General features: G+C 33.2%; 1 protein-coding gene across 1 annotated transcript in view; it reads right to left on the reverse strand.

The window, feature by feature from the left end:
• ROBO1 (roundabout guidance receptor 1) overlaps positions 1–23818 on the reverse strand; it is a 1107232-nt gene that overhangs the window by 66461 nt on the left and 1016953 nt on the right. The window contains exons 9-14 of the mRNA XM_033132830.1: positions 17775–17899; positions 15138–15309; positions 3958–4163; positions 2339–2420; positions 1989–2157; positions 1733–1899 (exon numbers count right to left, since the gene is read on the reverse strand). Of these exons, the coding sequence (XP_032988721.1) occupies positions 1733–1899; positions 1989–2157; positions 2339–2420; positions 3958–4163; positions 15138–15309; positions 17775–17899 (921 nt within the window). The remainder of the gene's footprint in view (positions 1–1732; positions 1900–1988; positions 2158–2338; positions 2421–3957; positions 4164–15137; positions 15310–17774; positions 17900–23818) is intronic.

Genomic DNA, 23818 nt, shown 5'->3' on the forward strand with positions numbered 1-23818 from the left:
CTTGCTCAGGTCCATATAGCTAGTACACTAAGGAGCTAAGATTAAAAATTCTTTGATTTAAAAACTATATGCCTATTTCACTATGTTTCTAGTCTTTCAATTGACATAGCTATTCATGGCAAAGGCAAGTTGATTAAAATTTTAAAAGACATATTCAGATAAAATGTTAACTATATCCACACTTACAAAGGGAGATGCATATTATACAAACGCATATGAATATGTGACAGAATAGCATTCAATCAAAACCTTCACTTCGAGTCTGCTAGGTAGAGACCACGGCAGTGGGGACAAAAGTTGAAATTCACTTTACAGCTGTCATAGCTTCTGCATTCTTTACAAATGCGAATCTAATATTGAAAACCTCAAACTGCCTTAAGGCAGGCTCCAAGAATATCAAAGCTCCTGGAGAGCTGACTCATAATAACAAACACAGGCATTTGCGTGTGTTGAATTCACACAGCAAGAGACAGACGTGGGCATGTTCTATGGCTGGGTTTGCTTTCTCTGTGAATTCTGAAACAAAAAGTCCTCCCCAAAAGGTTGTTTATACACCCACTGGAGAAGACAAAACATGCACATGGCTGGCAGACCCTCTCCCAAACCAGGAGAAAAACCTGCCTTTAAGTCTTTCAGGAATTTTGTAAATAACTTGTTTTTATCGTTGTAACTAAGTTACATTTCACCCCTTTGGGAATGTAAAGCTGAAGATAGAGACATTATGATTCCTCTGTATGTTGAGGAAATAATTTTATATTTCTAATCACTACCATCTAGAATTATCCTTCTTCATTCATACAAGGGCAAGCATATTTTAATTGCAATTGCAGTATGTTCCAAAAATGGTAAAGGTTGATTCAAATCCATATTTTTAAATATATAAGTTGCTTCCAGTAAAGGATTAAAACAGGATGAGCAAGAAGGTGAATGGGAGATAATCTATCTGTTGAAAACTAAAAATAATTTCTATTCCCAAAGAAAATAAAAAGCAGTGTACCCAGTATGCGGTCCAAATGAATGAAATTTCCAGTTTTAAATGCTTTAGAAGCAGTTTTAACATGTTCATCTTTCCTTTTTTTCTGTTTCTTTAACCCATTTTTGACCAAATTATACATACTTTTCATTTAAAAGTTTAATATACCATGGCTCTCATAATTATCAATGAAAAGCCAGACAACAGACAGACTAAAAGTACTTTTGTCCATGCAATTTAGTAGGAGGTTCACCGGACAGAAGGATTAAGAACTTGTTAAGCTTATCTTCCCAATATCTCTTACATTTGTATGATTTCCAGAAAGTATTACTTGATTAAGGTTGTAATTTTCATAACTCATCTAGAAGGTTAGATGGACTAATCTCAACATAAATAATATTTACTCAACTGTAAATATAATTATTATGATTAAGATTTTACAACCACATGTAACCATATTTAAAATCACAAAATTGAATATAATACAAAAATATTAATATAATATTTTCGTTTCATTGGATTTGTGATTTTATAAAACGAGAAACATTTCTCTGTTATTAACTTTATCTGGGAGTGCTTAGTCCGGAACATAATAAAGTTTGCAAATATTGTGTTTGTGTATTAAAAATTAATTGAGCAACATAGATAACAGATCTATGTTAAATATACAATCCTAGCATGTAGCACAAATGATTTACCTATAAAACTATAACAACTAAGGATAAGCAGGTGCCACAAGTTGAGTAAATCAATATTTACCTTGTGTTTTCACTGGATCTGATATCTGGCTTGGATCACTAATTCCATATGCATTCGCTGCCCTCACAAGGAACAGGTAAATTGCATTAGGTTTGAGTCCTTTAGTGGCGAATGTTTCTGTTTTCACATTCTCTGCTACAGTCTGCCAGCTGCTCCCAGATGCATGGCTAAGGAGAGAGATACAAGTTAGAACATGCGTATTTAATGGTAACTCACAAAACAGAACAACAGCTAGCAAACATCATCTGGACTCTACCTGAAGGCTTCTATAATATAAGACGTTGGAGTTGCTCCTGAATTCAAGTTTGGTTGCCATGACAATGTCACTGTGTTTCTGCTAACATCTGTAACTTCAGGTTTCGAGGGGGCACTAGGGATTAAATTAGGGTCGGTGGGTCTTGGAGGTTGAACTGGAACTCCAAATTCTGACGAAGAGGAAAAGACAGCAAATGTTTGCAGGCATACAGATAAGCACATAAATAACTGTAGACAACATAAACCACACACCTACTCGGGCATCAGGACATGTACTTTATCTATTTATCAGCAAGGAAACGAGTGCATTGGAAGCTGTATTCTAAGGTAAAAATACATCATCTAATTTACCTTGGACTTCAATGTAAGCAGTCCACGTCGCTTCACCACTGGGGGTCGATGCAATGCAGGTGTACCGACCAGTGTCACCCAGCTGAGAAGACAGATGGAAAACAAATATTTGGAACAATCAAGAGCTCACTGGGCCAGAAAAACCATTATAGCTTTGTATAGGGCCCATGAATATGGATTAAATGAACATGGAGTGCACTAAAATTCACTCACCAGACGCTACCTCTTAATTGAATATATTTTTATTGAATGTGAAGGAAAATATTTCATTGAGATGTAAAAAAATATGTTATATGGTTATTCTGATTATATAATAAAATATAATATTTAATTACAATAACATTATTTTCAGTGTCAGGGTCAATATATAATTCAAAGGGTTAGTCTTTATTGCTAAATTTTATCTTTATAAAGTCACATAATAAGACTGATAAAATGTCACCAATGCCTACTCTTGCTATTTCATATTTTATCATCACAACTATATGGATACCTGAGATAAACAAATATTTATGAAAAAAGGATAGACACAAAATGATTTCTTCGTATTCAATCCTTTTCGTCACTTTTTTAAAACCTTAACTTAAGGTAGTTTAATAAGCGCAAAGCCAAACCCGAGCTGGAATGAACACTCACTCGGTCCCCCTTCTAAAGACTGAATGCCAGAATACAAACACAGGACACGTGTTCCACTTTAAAATCATCAGCAGTATAATGAACCCATATACCTCTGCTTAAGGTAATAACTTTCTCTTCAAGTAATGTTTGGTAAAGCAAGATTGTCATCTTGCTCTGGCAGTTACAATAACAAAGTCACAATAGTTGTCACAAAGAAGTACAACGTATTAACTTTTGTGGCACATAAAATGAACTGTTACGCTGATCTAAAATGCCAAAGAAGCCACCCATAATAGGCAATAAAGCAATTGAAATTTATATTTTTTACTGACAAGGCTATTCTTTCATATGCCTCATGAGCTTGTTTGATCTTGAGCTAAAAAGAAAAAGAAAAATTAAAACAAAACAACACAGTCCTGACAGAACAGGTATGTGATGTGATGCCCTGGGAAGATAAATCCCTAAATTGTTCCCACAAACCTGTGGGCTTTCATCATTTAACATTCTGATTTGAAATGTACACTCAGTGTGTACATTGCTTTATATTTTTTTGTTTGCATTTATAGTATTCTGTAATTGCAAAATGCTGAACCAAATATTCACAATACTGTTCAAGTACATTACACGTAAAATGGTACTGGGAAATATCTTTGAAAAAATGCTTTATGGAATAAATGACTACATCATATCACACCTTAGAAGGTTTTTTGTTTTGTTTCCCCTCCCACAAATCCCTATTTACTTTCCTCAGTAGGACTCAAAAACCTTTTTATCTCCTCCATATAAAACCTTAAATTACTTGCCATGGGCTAAATTATGAGTCAAATCATCTTAAATATACACAGTGGAATGTCTGAAAGAATCAAGCATCAAATTAAAAATATATTAATACTGTTATTTGGCATTTCATTAAGTCAAAAATTAGAGACTTCAACACTAGTTGCTGGAGGCAAAAACAAAGTGAAACAAAATGGGAAACCCGGGGTGACATTTCAAGTTACCTTCGCGTATCGGATCTGCAGCACTCCAGTCTCCAGCTGTTTAATTCTAGAATCTTGGGTGGAAACAAGGACTCCATCCTTTCTCCATAGAATCGTGGGCACTGGACTGCCTGTGGCCACACAGCTGAGCACTAAAGTACCATCCACTGCTACAGTCTGATTCACAGGCCCTTGTCGAATGACTGGGGGAGGCCGGTCTGCAATCACTGCCAGAAGAAACAACAGGAAATAGATTTCTGCAACTGGAAACAATTTTCTAATCATCGAAGCAACAGCAGTTGCTCTAGGCTTTGAAACAAACTAATTAAACAAGTAATTAAAGTAGGAGACATGCATTATTCAGAACACATTTATATGATGCACTGATTCCGAATATTAAAATGAGATAAAACATACTCCTTTCAAACGACCCACCACTGACGGAGCTTGCTGCACTGTTAAGGTACCTACTTATCTTCAGAGTTCAAGGGACTAAATAAGGATTGCGGAAAGTGAAGTAGATGTAGTGATGGGAGGTGGAATGCTGTACTTTTTAAACTTTAAAATACGTAGAAAATAAAACATGACAACAAGAACAAAAATCACATACCCCAATGAAACTTAGGAGATGAATTTTCATAAATGAATCAAAGCCAACTTGATATTTATTTGACAACTGTTTGCTGTTACATGGAAACAAATACTAGCATGTTTAACAATTTGGGATTCAAAGAGGTGCTTTGGACTTTCATAATGTACAAATCAATATGATTGAGCTCTTCTTATCTTGGAATTCTTTCTATTAAAATAATACATGGGTAAAAATTTCCCAATTCAGAGTTGTAAGTGGAAAACTGCCAAATATATTGTTGGTAGGCAAATCTAAAATTATAATGCAAGCTGATGTCCTAACCTAGGAATATCATAGTTCCATATTGAAATAATAGGAATGGGAAAACACTTGCGAATTCTATTATCTTCATAGTTTTAGTGTACAATGGACGACATTTTTATAATATATACATGAAATTAGTCCTATTAGTACATGAAAAATCTAAAACCGAAAAACATTATCTGAAATAATAAATAAATAATTTCACAGAAAGACCAAAACAACTGTAGGGAACTAAAATAATTCCTGCATTAGAGAGATGTTCTCATCCCCTGACCTCGGCAATTTAGGTGAAACTCCATAGATGTTTCTTTAAATGAATAAAAAATTAAATTTACAAATTTTTTTCCTTAGTAAGCTTTAAAATTCTGAATATTAGTTACAAATTGTAAAAGTCACAAATATACAAAAGACAATTCTAAGCGGCTGCCTGATGAAAGGAAACTGCCTGCCAGAGTAACTAAATTTTGGATGCAACCATTTGCAAAGCTGGATGTGTCATGTTCAAAGTCTTATGTACCAAAGATTTTTCACAAGCTGGAATCACACTTCAATTTGTTGCTTACTTATCATGCAATAATTATTAGTTTTGTGCATTCCCTCTAAGAAAAACAAGAAAGCAACAGAGCGAAATCAACAACTGTGAATTTTTACTCCACCCCTGCAATTCTCTTCCATCCTTGGTTACGAGTGTGAAATTTGTTCATACCAGGGAGGACAGGGATGCATTAGAAGGCTGATGTCTGAAACTTGGCAGGAGTGTTTCAGATACTCCATGGATGAAAAACATAAGCCAATAATTCCTTTGCTTATAATTATTTGATGTTTTCTACATTATATGTTGAAAGTGACTAAAATAAAACCAGAGGCCCCTAAAGAGAAGTATGAAAAAAGAATGAGTGTTTTATTGCATTTGGGTTTTTGTAGGACTCTGTCACCTATGTTACCTTGATTATAAGTATAAATTAATATTTATTTCCAGACATTAATTAAAATAGCAACATAGGGCTTCTTTATAACTGATTAGAATTAAGTCTAGTAAATATAACAAGACTACTGTATCTATTAGGAATAATCCAGTATCTGCGGATTTATTCAATTTTCTATACCTTTATAATTCTTTGCTACTTGCATCATGTTTAGAATCATCCACACTTCCCCATCCACCCCAAACCATTTTTAAAAAGATTTTTATTAAAATATAGCTAACATAAATTATTATATTAGTTTCAGATGTACACCATAGTTATTCAACATTTATATTCCTAAAGAAGTGATCACCATGATAAGTCCAGCAACCATCTGACGCTGTACCACGCTATCACAATATTATAGACTATATTCCCTATGCTTTACTTTATATCCTCATGACTATTTTGTAACTACCAATTTGTAGTTCTTAATCCCCTCACTTTTTTCAACCTACCCCCAACCCCCTCCCATCTGGCATCCATCAAAACGTTTTCTGTACCTACGAGTTTGTTTCTGTTTTGTTTGTTTATTTTGTTCTTTAGATTCCACATATAAGTGAAATCATACTGCATCTGTCTTTCTCTGTCTGACATACTCCACTCAGCACAATACCCTCCAGGTTCATCCATGTCGCTGCAGATGGCAAGAACCCATTCTATTTCACAGCAGAGCAATATTCCATTGTATATATGTAACACCTCCGCTTTATCCATTCTTTCATCATTGGATGCCAAGGCTGCCTCCACATCTTAGCCATTGTAAACCATGCTGAAATGAACATAGGGACGCACACATCCCCTCGAAGTAGACTTTTGGGTTTCTTCTGAAAATATCCAGACATGGAATTACTGGGTCCTTCTTTGTCTCTTCTTATGGAACTTTGTTTTAATGTCTATTTTGTCTGGTATAAGTACTGCTACTCCAGCTCTTTTTGTCTTTTTTTTTTTTTTCATTTCATGTTCATGATATATCTTTTTCCATCTCTTTACTTTGTATCTTGGGTTTCTTTCTATGTGAAGTGGGTCTTGTATATGTAGCATATATAAGGGTTTGTTTTTGTTTGTTTGTTTGTTTGTTTTTATTCATTTAGACCTCTTATGTCTTTTGATTGGAGCACTGAATTCATTTGTGTTGAAAGTAATTGTTGATAGATATGTAGCTATTGTCATTTTATTACCGTTTCCCCAAAAATAAGACCTAGCCAGACCATCAGCTCAAATGTGTTTTTTCGGAGCAAAAATTAATATGACCCAGTCTTATTTTAATATAATATAATATAATATAATATAATATAATATAATATAATATAATATAATACCGGGTCTTATATTAATATTTGCTCCAAAAGACGCATTAGAGCTGATGATCTGGCTAGGGAAACACGGTACTTATTACATAATTTTGATCTTTTTTTTTTTCTTCTGTATTAAAGCAGTTCCTCTAACATTCCTTGTAATACTGTTTGGTGGTGATCAACTCCTTTAGATTTTTCCTGTCTGGGAAGCTCTTTATCTGTCCTTTGATTTTAAACGATAGCCTTGCTAGGAAGAGTACCTTTGGTTGTAGGTCCTTGCTTTTCACCATGGTGAATATTTTGTGTCATTCCCTTCTGGCCTGCAACGTTTCTGTTAAAAAATCAGCTGACAGTCTTAGAGGAGTTCCCCTTATAAGTTACTGGTTGCTTTTCTCTTGCTGCTTTTAGGATTCTCTCTTTGTCTTTAACCTTTGCCATTTTAATCATAATGTATCTCCTATGGGCCTGTTTGGGTTCAACTTGTTTGGGACTCTTTGTGCTTCCTGCATTTTTATGTGTATTTCTTTCTCCAAGTTAGGAAAGTTTTCAGTTATTATTTCTTCAAATAGGTTTTCAATGCCTTGCTTTCTCTCTTCTCCTTCTGATACCCCTATAATGTGAATGTTGTTATGCTTGATGTTGTCTCAGAGGTTCCTTAAACTATCCTCTTTTTTTGTATTCTTTTTTCTTTTTGTTGTTCTGATTGAGTGTTTTAAGCTACCTTCTCTTCTAAATCACTGATTTAATCCTCTGATTCATCTAGTCTGCTGGTGATTCCTTCTAGTGCATTCTTCATTTCAGTTATTGTGTTCTTCACATCTGACTGGACCATTTTTATGGCTTCTATGTCCTTTTTTATGCTTGTTATCTCCTTGTTGAAATTCTCTCTAAGTTCCTTGAGCATCCTTATAACCATTGTTTTGAACTCTGTATTTGGTAGGTTGCTTGCCTCCATTTCATGTAATTCTTTTTCTGGAGTTTTCTCCTGTTCATTTGGGACATTATTTTTTTGTTCCTCATTTTGGCGGCCTCTCTGTTTGTTTCCATGTATTAGGTAGATCTGCTGTGTCTCCCAGTCTTGGCCAGGAGGTCTTATGTAGTAGGTATCCTGTGGGACCCAGTGGCATGGTCTCCCTGGTCACTTGCTCCAGGTGCTCCAGGTGGTGTGTGCCCTCCTGGTATAGTTGATTGCTTTTGTCATGTCAGTGAATGGCTGTGGGATTTGGCCACGTCCACAGCTTACACGCTGACTGGCTGTGGGGTTTGGCCACATCTGCAGCTTACACGCTGCTGTGCATGGGGCTTACCCCACTGAGTGGAATTCACCCCAGTGAGCTCTGGTGCCTGTTGAGACTGCCCTTTGTGTGTACTGTCTGGGGGCTAATTGAGCAGTGCTCTGCTGTAGTCTTCAGCCAGCCTCCCGGCATGATGGTTCTGGGGCTCCTGGAAGGGGCTCCAGTGCAGTCCCAAGTCACTTGCTGCCTATGAATGGCCTATGTCTCACCCACTGCCTGTGACCATACAGGGCCTACCTAGTAGGAGCTACAAAGCAATCCACAGTTATATGCTGCCTGTGCTAAATCTGGTAGAACGTGGAAGAGGCCATGCTGTCAACCAAGCATGTCTGCCATCAGTACTGGACCTGGGGTAGCTCTACAAAAAGCCAGGACACCCCAATGTCTGCTGCTTCCTGTTGGCTCCCTTAAGGTTCAGCTACTGATAAAGACTCACGCGGTACGCAAGTTGGGTGAGGCAGGATCTCAGGGAATCACAGAGTGGGAAGAGTTGAGGCAAGCAGATTAATGCAGATTGTTGTTTGGTGCCAGTGCTGAGCCTGGAGCTATTCAGCAAAAGTCTCAGAGCACGTCGAGTCCAATTGTCACCTGCCTGGGGCCCATGGACTCCAATAGTTTTCCAAGAAAGTGTGCAGTACGGGTGGGGCTGGCTGCTCCCTGAGAAAGTGCCTCCAGCATTGGGGGAGTTGGGTAGGGTGGAGTCCCAGTGGAGCTCACCAGACCAATTAATATTCAGATTTGGCCAGGAGCGAGGGGGGAGGGCTCAACATAGGAAAGATGGTGCCTGCCTGCCGGCTGCATGGAAGAAGGGCCCCACACAGGGAAAATGGCAACTGTCCTCTAGCCCTCACTTGGAAGTTATACACCTCAGTCTGCCTCCCTTTTGCCTCCAATACCCTCCATGTCACCATCCTTCCTGCCAGAAGACAAAATAAATGACTACAAGTTAAGTGAGTCTGTGTTTGGGCTGCTTAAGAGAATGTCTGGGTTTCCTGCAGCTTTCTGTCCCACCCAGATGGTTGGAATCACCACTGTTTTTCATGGCCAGATGTTGCAGGGTCTCCTGTTTTCAGCACTGGTACTCTGGGCTGGGGAGGCCGGTGTGGGGCTGGGGTCTCTTACCCCTCCAGGGGGAACCTCCATGGCTGAAGCATTCCTCCTGATTCTCAACCGTCATTCTCAACAGAGGTTTGGGGTCAGTTTGTTTTGCGTCTTCTCCTCTCCTACCAGTCTCGACATGGCTTCTTCTTTAAATCCTTCATTATAAAACTTCTGTTCTACTCGACTTCAGATGGTTTTCCAGGTTGATTGTTCCATAATTCAGTTGTAATTTTAATGTGTTCATGGGAGAAGGCAGGCATAGTGTTTATCCACTCCACCATCTTGGATCCCTCTCAGTTCCCCAAAAAGTTGAATGGTGCTGTTTCTCTGTTATTTATTTCTTCCTGGTTTACACCGGGTAGTTTACAAAAATAAAGTATGAAAAGAGGAGTAGGGTTAATTATCAGCTTCACCATCTGTCATGTGTCTCTGGGCAAGTTCCTTAAATTCTCTAAGCCTCAGTTTGTTTGTTTTTTAACCTGTAAAATATAATAATAATAATACTTCAGGATAATAGCAGTTGTTTTAACCAGCTCAGGGGATTGTTATGAAGATTTAAATAGAATAATAGATATGAAAGTGCTTTTCTAATTGCAAAAAGCTAGACATATATATGAATTGTGAAAATTTTCTGCAAAAAGTAATATACAAATCAAAGCTAAATGAGTTAATTAAAGCAATTTCATGTTTTTAGATAAAAAAAATGAAACATTTTGGTGTTGTCATAGATTAGAATAAAATACTGATGAAATGTTTAAATTTACACAAACTAAAAAACTAAAGAGTGTAGTACACATATGACTCAAACTTAACTTTACGATTTGTGAGACAAACCACAAATTAAGATTCTGATATTTTACACTGAGATTATTAGAATGAATTATCCGGCAATACAATAGAGAACTATAAGAAACAGAAACACATTTTTAAAAAGTGAGTAAGTTCATAGACGTTGGAATCAGAAAGATGTAGCTCTGAACAATGAAAATGTTCCATCTCTGTGCTACCTGATACAGAAACTGATGGTGCAAATGGCTCCTGAGCACCTGAGTACGGCTAGTGTGACTGAGGAACTGAGTGTGTAATTTTAAATTTTAATCAATTTAAATAGCCTCATGTGGCAAGTGACTACCAGGTTGGAAAGTGCCAATTTTTGTTCTAAATCTCAGTTCTAGTACTTACTGTCTGTATAATGTGGGCATACCTTTTCAACATCTTTGGTCTCCATTTCCTCATTTGTAAAATGAGATGCTATCACATTTGAAATTGTTGATACGTGAAAAGTTCTTAGCATATTTCCCGGCACAAAGAAAGCATTGAATAACTGTAAGTTTATTATCAGTATAGTGATAATAGTGGTGGTAGTAGTTCTGGTATAAGCAGTCTGACGGGTGGTAAAACCCTGTTACAGCAGAGTTTATAAAACTTTGCCTATCTTTTACCCATATTCAGTGAAAATTTAAAAACCCTAAAAGATGAGGGCATATCATCAGAAGTAGTATTTTGTCACCTCAAAAATAATTGTCATGAAGACTATGTTAATACATATAAATATTTTTATAAGGTTATTTTAAGTGAAAAAGAATACAAAATGGCATACACACACTGACTGGGGTAAAGTATGAAAAATTCACATTTATACATCAACAAACATTAATTATAGTTATATCACAATTGCTATCAGTTTGCAAACATATCTCACAAATCCCTGAAGTAGGCTGTAACATATTATCCCATTTTAGGAATCAGGGAACTGAAAGTTCAAGTGCTTTGTCCAAATCAAACAGTTGGTAATTGGCAAATCTCTCTTTTTAGAATAAAAATTAACACTCTTTCCACTGTATATCAATAAGTTTTGAGATGTGAAGCAAGTGGTTTTAAATTATACACATCACTTTATAACCGCTACGTTTTGTTCCATTCTAGTAATAAAGGGAAGAAACATTTTCAGTTAAACAGGTGATATGAATTTCTACGTTCCTGAGTCAAACGCTATTTGGAGTAGGCCACAGATACCGAGAAGCAACATTTCAAAGACAGCAGAACTCCACCATATTCTGCACCTCATGCTTTATTCTGCCTTTGGCTTTGTTCAGTTTGCAAACAGTAAAGACATAAGGTCAAAAAGCTAAAGTCAAAATAGTATCCAGAAAACACTCTGTCTACTAGCTATCCTCTTGACTTCACTTGGACAAGTATAAATACTGACATTGTCAGCTTTCGAGATAATGATAGTTTACCTATGAAGAATGAGGCTAGAGTAGTATGTTGGTTGTACAATATCAATCAACTCTAAAATAAAGAAAACAAAACTAAACTGAAAATACAGTATAACCACGGCAAACACAAAACCACCTTAAATCTCTCCAGACAGTGTAAGATGGAAAAGGACATTTAGTGTTAGGAGTGAATTGGCTAATAGGGATAAATCTGAAATCACCAAATTTAGGGTTTTTGTTTTTGTTTCAGTTGAGCAAAAGTTGCTATCCTTGATCTGTTCTCACTAATAAACCAATTCATGATAATGCCATGTCAGATGGCACATGGAAAGTTTTGCTTTCAATGATTAATTATGAGATTAATAAGAGATACTTGAGAATATTTTACCATAGTTTTCTTAGGCCTTTTTTCATGTACACCTGTATATAAAAGTTGCTTGTACATATACAAGTTGCTTTATAAAACTGTAATTATAAATGTACATTCAACTCTACATTCTACTTTTTCTACATATTGATTTTATTGATCTTTGTTAAATTCATTACATGATCTTCACAACCATAACTTATTAGCTGTAATGAATGTGAGAAATTGTAAAAACTTTTCAGGTCACTCTAACTTATTTGAGCAGGTACATATATAATACACATCATACAGAGAGGTAAGAGTTCAGACTTTTGAATGAGACAATTCTAATTTTGAATTCTGCCTTAATCAATAGCTAGGCATTTAGTTCTTTCTTCTTTGTTTGTAACACTCATGAAAAAAGAAAAAAAATCTTTGGAGCACCTACAGTGTGTCAGGCTTTGAAGGTTACTGTGTATATATTTAAGTTGACTAGACAGACATGAGCCCTGCTCACATGGAACTTATTACCTAATGAAGATTACAGGAAAATAAACAGAGAAGATACGAAAGTATAGGATGCAATCTACACATATCCATATATACATATACAAGGGTGGGAACATAGTTCCCACATTTAAAGAGTTAAGAAATACTTCTTGAAGGAACTGACATTTTAAGTCAGTGGAAACCGCATGTGCAGAGGTATTAAGGTGAAGGAAAAGCATAGCAAACGATAAAATTAGGACATGCGAGCAACATAGTCTTCAGAGATGAGCCTGCACAGGTTAATCATGAATTGTAATGCATATTAAGGAATATAAACTTTATTCTGAGAGCAGTGGGAAACAAAATAACAAAATTAATGTATTAAAAAAATCACTCTGTAATTTTTTTTAATTGCAAAAGGGTATCTATAAAATGCTAGGTAACATTATACTTACTGATAAAATAGTAAACGCTTTTCCCTTGAAGATAGGATCAAGAAAAATATTTCCACTATTACCAATTCTACTAATTATATTGGAGATCACAGACAATGCTCAAGTAAAAGAAATAAAAGATATACATACTGAAAAGAAGAAGTAAAATTGGTTTATTTGTAGTTGACACACTTTGTTTGCAAACATTTCAAAATAATCTACATACAAACTCTTAGAAATAAAGAATGGATTTAGCAAAATTGCTGGATACAGGGTTAATATAAAAAGTCAATATACATCTTATTTTAAACAATACCATAATGAAATATACATATATATACATGCAGTCATATGAAAAAATCATAAAATATCATAGGTATAAATCTGCTAAAATGTGTGCAAGACTTCTACCCTGAAAACTATAAAACATTGTTGAGAGATTTAAAGATAGATCTATATCTATATTTATATAGGTATATCTATCTATATCTATTTAGTTTTAGGAGTGTTAACTATGTTAGGAGATAGTGTTATCTAACTATATCTATAGGTAGATATAGATATAGATAGATATAGATATGTATATCTATAGATATACATATCTATATCTATCTGTCTCTGAAATTGTTCAATAATTTGAATGGAATGAAAATGCAAAACTCAGAGTTTTTTGTTTACTTATAATGTGTGTGCATGTGCATAAAAATTAACAAGTTGATTTTTAAAGCTTATAACAAAATGCAGAGGACCTCTAGTAGCCAATCCAAAATAAGAAAAACAAAGTTGGAGGCTTACACTACCAGTTTGTAAGACTTACCAGTAAGCTACACTAAGACCATCTATATGAGTACTGATATAAAAGGTTAAGGAAACAGAATGGCAGAACAGAAGTAGATCCACACATTTATGTTCATTTGAATTATGATTAAGATGCCACTGCAATTCAGCACTGAACAGACTGTCTTTGCAATAAATGATTTTGGAACAATTAGTATCCATATAAGGGGGAAACATAATTTTGGCCCTTATTTTCCACCATTTACAAAAACTGATTTAAGATGGATTAAAATCCTAAATCTCAAAGGTACAGACAATAAAGTTTCTAGAAAAAGAGTTAGGAGAACATCTTCATGAACTCAAGGTAGGGCAGAAAACTAAAAGTACCAACTATATAAGAAAAAACAAATAACACTGGTTCTCGTTAAAATTAGTTAGCTAAAAGCATTAAAAAAATGCATGAGAAGTAATATTTATAATACATATATCTGACAAAGACTTGTATCTAGAATGTATGAGAAAATGAAAAAGTAGAGAAATGAGTACATGCATCCACCAAAAGGCAAACCAAGATAATTGAGTGCACATGCCAACGAGTAAACTTGTACAGGTATATTTAGCTTTATTCATAAAAGCCCTAAACTGAAAATAATCCATCAATAGAAGAATATATAAACAAATCGAGCACTATTCACACAATGGAATACTATACAGCAACAAAAAGGGATATACATGTATATATATACATATATGTGTACATATATACATATATATTTATTTTACATATATGTGAATGTATATACATATAAATACATATTTCACATATTCATATGTATACATATTTTTTCTTCTCAAATTATTATTACTATTATCCATCTAATGGTTTGGAGATTTTCTCCACCACTGTCGTTATACTATATTTGGAATTAATTACGTTTAGGGGAGCCAATAAAACAGAATAAAATCATATTATTAAGAAAAATTGTTCATCATCTAAATTGTGAATTGAATTTATTAATAATGCACTTATCTACTTAAAATGGAGGAAAGGAAAAGGATGATCTATTACACTAAGACATTTTTAAAATAGCTTTTTATTTTCCAAAACATGGAAACATCCCCCTATGCAGCTATTTAGTATAAACTTTTCTTTGAATAACTTCTATGCTTTTGAGAGTCTGCCTCGATGCAGAGATTTATAGTACCTCCAGGTTAAATTAAGAATGATTTTAGACTTAATCATTGCATTAACATCCTTTTAAGCTTTACACCAAAATTGCTGTAAGTAAGGATACAAAAGTTGAAAATAAATACATTTACTGGTACTTTCATTAGACCCTAAGTCAAACTTTGATATTTTGAAATAAAATGCTCTACTTTACCATCGGTAACTTCCAAATACGCTTTTGTGATGATACTTCCGGCAACATTTAAAGTCTGGCAGATATAATAACCAACATCAGATCGCTGGACATTAGTAATAGTGAGGTCACCAGTCTGGGAGACCGAAAAACGGCTGGATGACTGGGGTGGCTGATATGAGAAAAGAAGATTCTAGAACACAGAATGTAGAAGGAAACAATGACAACAGGTTAATTGCCAGGTTCCAATATTTTGGCATATATACATATATATTTGGCACATAGATATAGATATAAACATATACACACATACATACACAAACACACCATATATATATATATATATATATATATGCATATGGGCACAAATAAGCTAAATGTTGTTCATCACGTGCTCAATATGCACATACGTAAACTTATAAATACATAAGTTTTAATGATTCCATCTTAAATAGGGTTATTAAAATTACTAAATAAATTCTAAATATTGATACATGCTTTCATAATTATCAGTTTCAAACGATACTAGATTTTAAAGTATATTAGATATCATTAGAGTTAAGTTTTATAAATTTAACCAAAGCTGAGTCAAAAGTTTTGCTATATATGTGTGTGTGTGTGTGTGCGTATATATATATATATATATATATATATATATATATATACACACTTATATATATATATACACACACATATATATGAATCCTATATATATAAACACTATATATATATATAGGATATATGTGTGTGTTTGTGTGTATACACACATATATGTATATATATAACTATTAGGATTATAAACACTAAGTCTTTTAATATGTAAACAAAATTAAAATTTAAGCACATAGTTCTGACAAGTTCAAGGATATCATTTTTGGCACCATAACAAGAAGATCTGTTGGCCTTCCATTATAAAAGTTCAGTAGCCTCTATCAAATTAACAATTTCTTGTTTCTCTTGTTAAAAGGGAACATATATGAATTTAATAATTCATAACAGAGCTTTATTTCTATAGAAAATTACCTTAAATACAAAGTAAAAACTAGGTGTGATGTTCTTTTGTGGTACAAATTTCTCACGTTTGCCAGAGGGAGTGTATATTTTATACAAAATAACATATCATGTCATTGTTTTTCATGAAATAAAAATACCAATATTTCTTCTAACAAAAATAAAATTGCTCCTTTTAAAAAGTCAGTTGCCTTTTAACATATATCATTTTATAAAGGCTTAACTACTATTCCATGGCTATATGTCCAATGACAAAATTTTAGAAAAAAGCAAGCTGTATCATTAAACCAAACCTAACTAAAGTTATCTTGACATTTGCTATAAAGTTTAAATAACTTAATAAATTGTTTAAATAAATAACTAAGTCATTTAAATGGATTGACTATTATTTCTATGGATTTTCTTATATAATGCACTTCCAATTCTTTCTGCTCTACTAAAATATTTTGTTTTTTCTTGTCATTAATTTGCTGTCAGCAAACTTAGTTAGTCCTTTGAGGCCAAATGTAATGTGTTAGAATCAACCAACATACTAGAACTCAAAAGAAGGCCTACATACCATAATCAAGTTAACATTTGTCTACCAAAGTAAAAAACAAAATTAAACTTGATAGCATTGCCTGCAAAAATTAGTGAATGCAGTCAGTAAATAACCTATATGTTATTTATATGATCACAGTATAAGCAAGACCATGAAACAACACACTCAAGATTGATTTACACAAAAAAATCAGAGGTTAGAAATAACTGTATTAGTAATGAATGAGAATAATTTTTTCCAAGTATCAGAGACAAAAGGGAAATGTTTCCCTTTATTGAAGAAGGTAAGCAATTAAGAGAAAGGGAAAAAAAAATCTTACGTTTTAAAAACTATTTTAAAATTTGCTATTATTTTAAAAGTAAAATTGTTTCAAAATTTCCTTTTCATTAAGCTGAAGTCCAATAGTGAACTTCGAGTTCGTAACAGCATGGATCTCTATATTCCAGTTTCAAGGTATATAGAAAATTATGGTCTATGAAATGTTTAGACAGTAGGATTTAATACCAAATATTGATGACATATGATAGTTGTCAAAGAATTATAATATATTGAACTGTATTTAACATGTGATCTATGCTAATTTCATATAGTTTGATGAATTTTATATATATGTATATTTATATATATTACACACAAACAATACATACACATCAATTAAAACATAAAGAAATGAAAAGACACTTCAGATTTCTGGTACTTTCAGAGAAATTACACTGAAAATTATCATCTGTTTTAAATGTGTGTAAATCTCTTTTAATATATAACTAAGGATATCTGAATAACAGAAATGATAACTGTTTACATTATGTTGAGAAAAATAGTGTTTTTTAAGTGTGGCAAGAAAGGTAAATTATGTACAATAAAACAGTTACTATTCTACATATATATACTACCCTGTGTACCAAAACTAGGCAGAGAACATTGCTTTGAGAATTAAAACAATGAAGGAAATTTTGTCTTCTCTCTCATTGCTAAAATTTTCTAGGATACTCAGGGATTTCTCCATTCTCTGAAAGTGACAGCTATATGACCAAATAATATGTTGTTTTTTTATTATGTATCTGACACCCGTCTTTGCTGATTGAAATAACAGACCAAGTTTGTACCTGACTCCCCTCTCTCCTCCAAAAAATAGCTGGTTGAGGATTTCCAGTTGCTTCACACTGAAAAGTTACAGTTCTTCCCAAGGCAACCACCTGGTCACGGGGTTTCACAACAAAATGCGGAGGTTCTAAAGGAGATGAAACAAATTACACTGAATCAAAAACATGCAGTCGTCCTGAGACAATTTGATGATAAGCCAGTGCTGCTGTTATTTTATACAACTCGTTATGTACTACAGTAAATGATGTACAAATTCTCATCCTTAATTCAATTGAAGCTACATTGTTAAATGTGTATTTATAGAATGGAATAGAGTTGTTTTGTGAAAAGGTGTGTGTTACCCGATCTTCTACGATTAACCTCCATATTAAAAAAAAGTTCTTGAGCTACAATTTGACCCTTGACATTCACCATACACCTGAAATTTGTTCTATTTTTCTCATTTAGAGTTGCTTAAAGGTGAATGGACTTTAATCATACACACAAGGACTTCCTGATGTAAGCAGGTCCTAAAATTAATTTAACTCAAAAGCTCCTGATACACTACCATGCAAATTGTAACCATTTAAAATCCTCAGTCCAATTACTTGTATAGAAATGAATTTAAACCAATAGTGGAGTCAAATACCTCCTTCATTTACATAGGCAAGGGCATGTTCAAACAGAGTATATATGGAAATGAGAGCAAATTTGAAACATCTGCTCATCCTGACATTATAAATACTGCCAGCTTTGTCCAAACTGTTTGATTTATACAGACTTAAATGGCCACTTCATCCAGCAGTAAATAGAGTGTCAGAAAATTGTGTCAGTTAACATTGAGAGCAATGGCAGCTGAAACCATTAGGTGTGCTGATGGAGTCACTCCTGGAAAAAAAAAAATGCTTCTTTGGGCTGTGCTTTATGCTTGGAAAAATGTGTACTGAATGTAAGTCTTTTTACCTACTGTTTACACATTTCAAATTCATTTCTTATCAGCTGTCTGAAACACCTAATTATTCTCTCCTCTTGTCTCAGTTCAAACTGAAGTGAATGTTTCAAGCCAGACATTGAACAGTTTATACAAGACAGAGTTCTTCTAATCCACTTTTTAAGACTGTTCCATTGTTTCTAACATTTTCTTTGAAAGTACTTTAGTTACTCATGTCAGTCACTTAGAATAATTCTGTAAAGTGAATATACATCAGAAAATTATATTCAGATTATGTCCACAAATGCTCCCTTCTGCTCACAAGAATATGATTTCTTTGTTAATGAAGGTGAGGATTTAAAAGGGTATGTTTTCTGATCAACTGCATCTAAGACATATATACAACTATGTATGATATATATCATATAAACACTTTATAAATCATATATATTAATATATATATATTGAAATATAAACCTCTTAAATAAAGGGATATGTAAAACAACTTGCCCAAAGATTACATGGTGGCAAAACTGAAGAAAGCAATTAGATAGCCTAACTTATTCTATACTCCCTTTTTATTTTTAATTTAGGCTTAGTAGAAATTATATCATTTGACTAGAAAATTATAGGAGACCTGAAAAATCAGGTCAAATGCCCTCAAATGTCCTGTAACTTACAGGGAAGAAAATACAAATTTAGGAGGTATAGTTTAAGTTCATTTTGGTAATGCTGAAGTTCTAGCTTATAATTTGTTTTTTTAAACTCTGATTGTAATTGAGTGGTTTACTCATGAATTTAACAAACACTATCATTATCCAGGTATAATAACAGGCATGTGCATTGTCGCTTGGGGATTTTCCTCCATACACATCCATATAGGAACATTTGATTCTTTGGTTAAGGGTTGGAATAATTGAGGTAGATATCAAAGGAAAAAAACTGAAACGATTGACTGGATAATCCACGAAAGCCAGAGAGACTTTTTTTGTTTGTTTCAATGAAAGAAAACCAAAGGATTAATTAAATGAATGGACGAATATGACTTTCCAATACGTAGGGAATTTGAGTAGGAAAATATAAGTGTTTAAACCCCTTAGACAAGTAGAAACTTCGGGTGGTCTCCTTCCTGTCTCAGAAGCATGTCTAATAATGTGTGTCAGAATCCATGTTTCTTTTATAAAATGCCAGCTTTCCTCAAACCTCAAAGACTTACTTGGGAACAAGGGATACAAACTCTTATGCTAACGATATGTATCCTGCAGCAATCCTTCCACACAGGATTTTTGCCTGAAAATGAATTTACTATATTATGGAGGCAGATTCTTGAGCCAATGTCAACAGTGACATCAGCCACAAGATATGTTTTAGAAATATAACTTAAAAAAAAATCCTTTTCTACATGTATGCTAAATATCTCTAAATATAATTTAAATGGATTAAATATGCATATCTATCAATCTGTCAGCATCACCTATCTATTTAGATTGAGACGGCCATTCATCATATGTCTCTATATGACGTTTATGATGAAATGTTGAAATATTTTAAGGCTACAACATTTATACTTGATATGACTAAAAATACATAATCATGTTACTAATGTCACATATGGTCAGTGCTGAAAATTTAGAAAATTAGACAAGCAAAGAAGAAAAGAAAAACTACCTTGTAATTCAGCCATGCAAATTGGACCATATTATTTTAAAATATTCTCTTACAGTATCATTTTAATGACTGCTTAATAACTTATACACAGATTACCTTAAATTATTTAAGCAACGAGTTGGTTTTAAATTTGGATGGTTTATAACTTTCACTATTAAAACAGTGGTGAGATTAACATCATTCTCAATTATATTCAAGATTATTGCAACTGACGCTTTCTCTAATAGGGTACTTTCCTCCCAAACCTCACAAACACTGAGCATTAATATCTTCGTGAAATTGAGAATAGAATCTCCACTTAATTATCATTTTTAGATCAGTGATCTTAAACATTTATCTTGACATTACCGTGTCACTGAAATCTTAGTTGTTGTGAAGATTGTGTTCATATGCTCATCTTTTTTATTTCTAAGAACTGTTGATAGGCTAAAATTTTATCCATTTCTCTTATGTATTATAGATACACTTATTTTTCCATTTTTTAACAGTCTTTCTAATCTGGTTTTGCATTTTTGTTCCTCTATCAATAAAATTATAATATAGATTGTATAATATATAAATTATATAAATATTCACCTCCATTCTCATCCTTTATTTTTTATGTTTAAATTTTAATCACCTATATTTTTGTATATATGGTAGTATATAGAAAGCTATTTTTTCAAATAGCCCATTATTGCATCAGCCGTATTGAACAATCTATCCTGTCTGTACTAGTATGAAGTAACACCTTTATAATATTTGTGTAGCGTTTTAACTTAAAAAATAGAGAGATTATTTTAGTGTCAAAATTATACTCATGGCATACTGCTCAGCATAATCATGCAGAATTCTCCAAATATAGTGTTTAAGCATCCTTAAAGAAGTGAATGGACCTTCCCCAATGTACTAATCAGGAAAGTATTTAGAAACCTAATGACAATTTATATGAGGACAAATGTTTATCAAAGGAAACGTTAATAAATTTTGAACACATCGTGTAGTTATTTCTTACATGAAATGAAATTTATCTGACACATAGAAATGAAAATGAGTGCAAACAGCCTTACGGTCAAGGTCACTCAGCAAAGGACTTGTAATGACTATTATTGAACAACAGTTACAAAAACTCAGACACACATGAATACTAAACATATTTTGGACTGAAAAACGAAACCCAAATTATTTTCTAGGTATCTATTTTGGTTTGTTTGTTTGTTTTATGAGATATAAATTGAAATAGTACTTAACCAAGATACAGTCATATCACTTATTATCACTCATTTAAGGAGAGAATAAAATAAACAGATGCAGATCACACATCATTTAATCAGACATAAAATTAGCAACCCCATTACCTTTACTTTTTGTCAGTTACCCATACTTCCTGCGGACTTTATTCTGTGCAGACTGTCTTTGTGGCCAATGACAAGTGAAACATGGAGGCTGATTGGTTGAAGGACATGGAAGGGTATGGATGGAAAGGGGAAGAGAAGTTCCAGTCACAGTGACACGATGATTAGAAGATGGCCAATAAAATGTCAACTTACCAGACCCAACTAAAACAAAACAAAAAGAAAACATGGAATAAATAAAAATAAAGAAACAAAATGAAACAGAGAAAGTAATAAGACTTGACTTAACAATGACCTTTTTTTAAAAAAAATAAAGAACACATTAATATAGGGATAGATGGTTCATACTGTCTATAAATGAACATTTGTTAGCGTTTTAAGTGTAATCATGAATGATTTAAGAAAAATAGAAATGAATCTTAAAATCTCTTCAATGATTAAATGGCAAAGCTACAATGGATGACAACTATAAAATTATAAAACACTGTTCAATGACTTTACATTTTGCTACCAGATAACGGAGTTAGGTAACTACACATGTAAGGGGCTTATAAAACACTATACATTTTAATTGCTAATGCTACATAATATAGAAATCAAGGATATAAACCAAAGATAAAGAACTGTTAAATTCTATAACACCATCATCAGATTAATTTTTTAAAGGTTAATGCTGCCAATAATATTCTATTAAACCCGTGCTTCTCATATTGAATACGCATACAAAATCACCCTTAAATCTGGTCTAAATGCAGATTATGATTCCACAGGTCAGGAATATGGCCTGAGATTTTGCATTTCTAACCAGCATCCAGGTGCTGCTGGTCTATGACCATCGGTTGAGTTGCAAAGTTATTAAAAGGTGTTACATTTAAATTCCTGCATATTTTAATTGAGAAGACACATAGAAAAAATGTGAATACATATTGAAAACAGAAAAAAAAACTTTACAACCCTATCTAATAAAGTCATAAACATATTACTTATTTTCAATGCTGCAACACTGAGTGTTTCCACATATCAAGTAATACACAGTTTAAATACTGGAAAATGATTGTTTTGTTTTCCTCTTTTAGAACTAAAGGTAATTACTATTGTCAAATGCAGAATTTTTTCATAATAGTCCAATAGACACCCACAATATACTTTAATCAAATAAATAATCCCTGTGTCTTTCAGCAAGTCAAAATTAATTAGACTTGATATATATCTCTGTAGTTTAAGTAAATGAACTATGCTAAGCACTGCTGCTGTGAAATGGTAAACTTTAAAACAGAGACAAAAGTTATCTTGCCTACTGTTATCACACATGCAAAATTTAAAGGAAACCCAGAAACAGATTTTAACTCCCAAGTTTGCTTCAATGTGAGTGAAATAATTTGTCTTTATCTATTATTCTTAAAAAACAAAACAAAACAAAACAAAAAAAAAAACTTTAAGCATAATTCTGCATTCCCTCAGGCAAGAAAAGAAAAAAAATGTCTCTCACTTACTCAAACATAATCTTTTTCATAGCATTAGCTATGTTATCCAGATTTAAAAACACAGAGTGGATCTGACTTGATTACACTTCTTGAAACCTCAATGATAATGTCTTTTAAATGACAGGAAGAAATATTTAGAAACTACAAAAGAGAGATCCTGACAAACTTTAGTAACAGAATTTTGCTTCAAAAAAAAAAAAGTTTTAGAAACATCTTTTGGAGGAATCTGTGAAAATAAATTGATCTAATTGGACTGATCCAGTTAAAATTCAAGCCTTATTTAAAGACAGAGACTAGAGGAATGATCTATAAATATTTTCTAGTCATATATTTTCAGTAATTTAAAATTCCTTAAACATTTCAAAAATATCCAATACTTTAGAAATAAGAAATTTGCTAAGAAGCAGCTCATTTAAAAAGTGCTTTTGCTTTGCATAGGTTTTACCAGCAATTAAGTCATAGGAATTAAATATTTTATTCATTAAAATCCAATGTGTTTAAAAACCTCAGACTAACCATTTGCATATCACATCAATGACAAATGATAACTGGAAAATATTCCATAGTCTATTAAGGACACTAAAAGTTATCGCAGATCAATATCTAACATAGAAGCTTCTCAAAAATCAGAAATTTTTGAGAAGACCCTA

The sequence above is a fragment of the Rhinolophus ferrumequinum genome, chromosome 2 (genome assembly GCF_004115265.2).
Source record: "Rhinolophus ferrumequinum isolate MPI-CBG mRhiFer1 chromosome 2, mRhiFer1_v1.p, whole genome shotgun sequence".
Lineage (NCBI taxonomy): Eukaryota > Metazoa > Chordata > Mammalia > Chiroptera > Rhinolophidae > Rhinolophus > Rhinolophus ferrumequinum.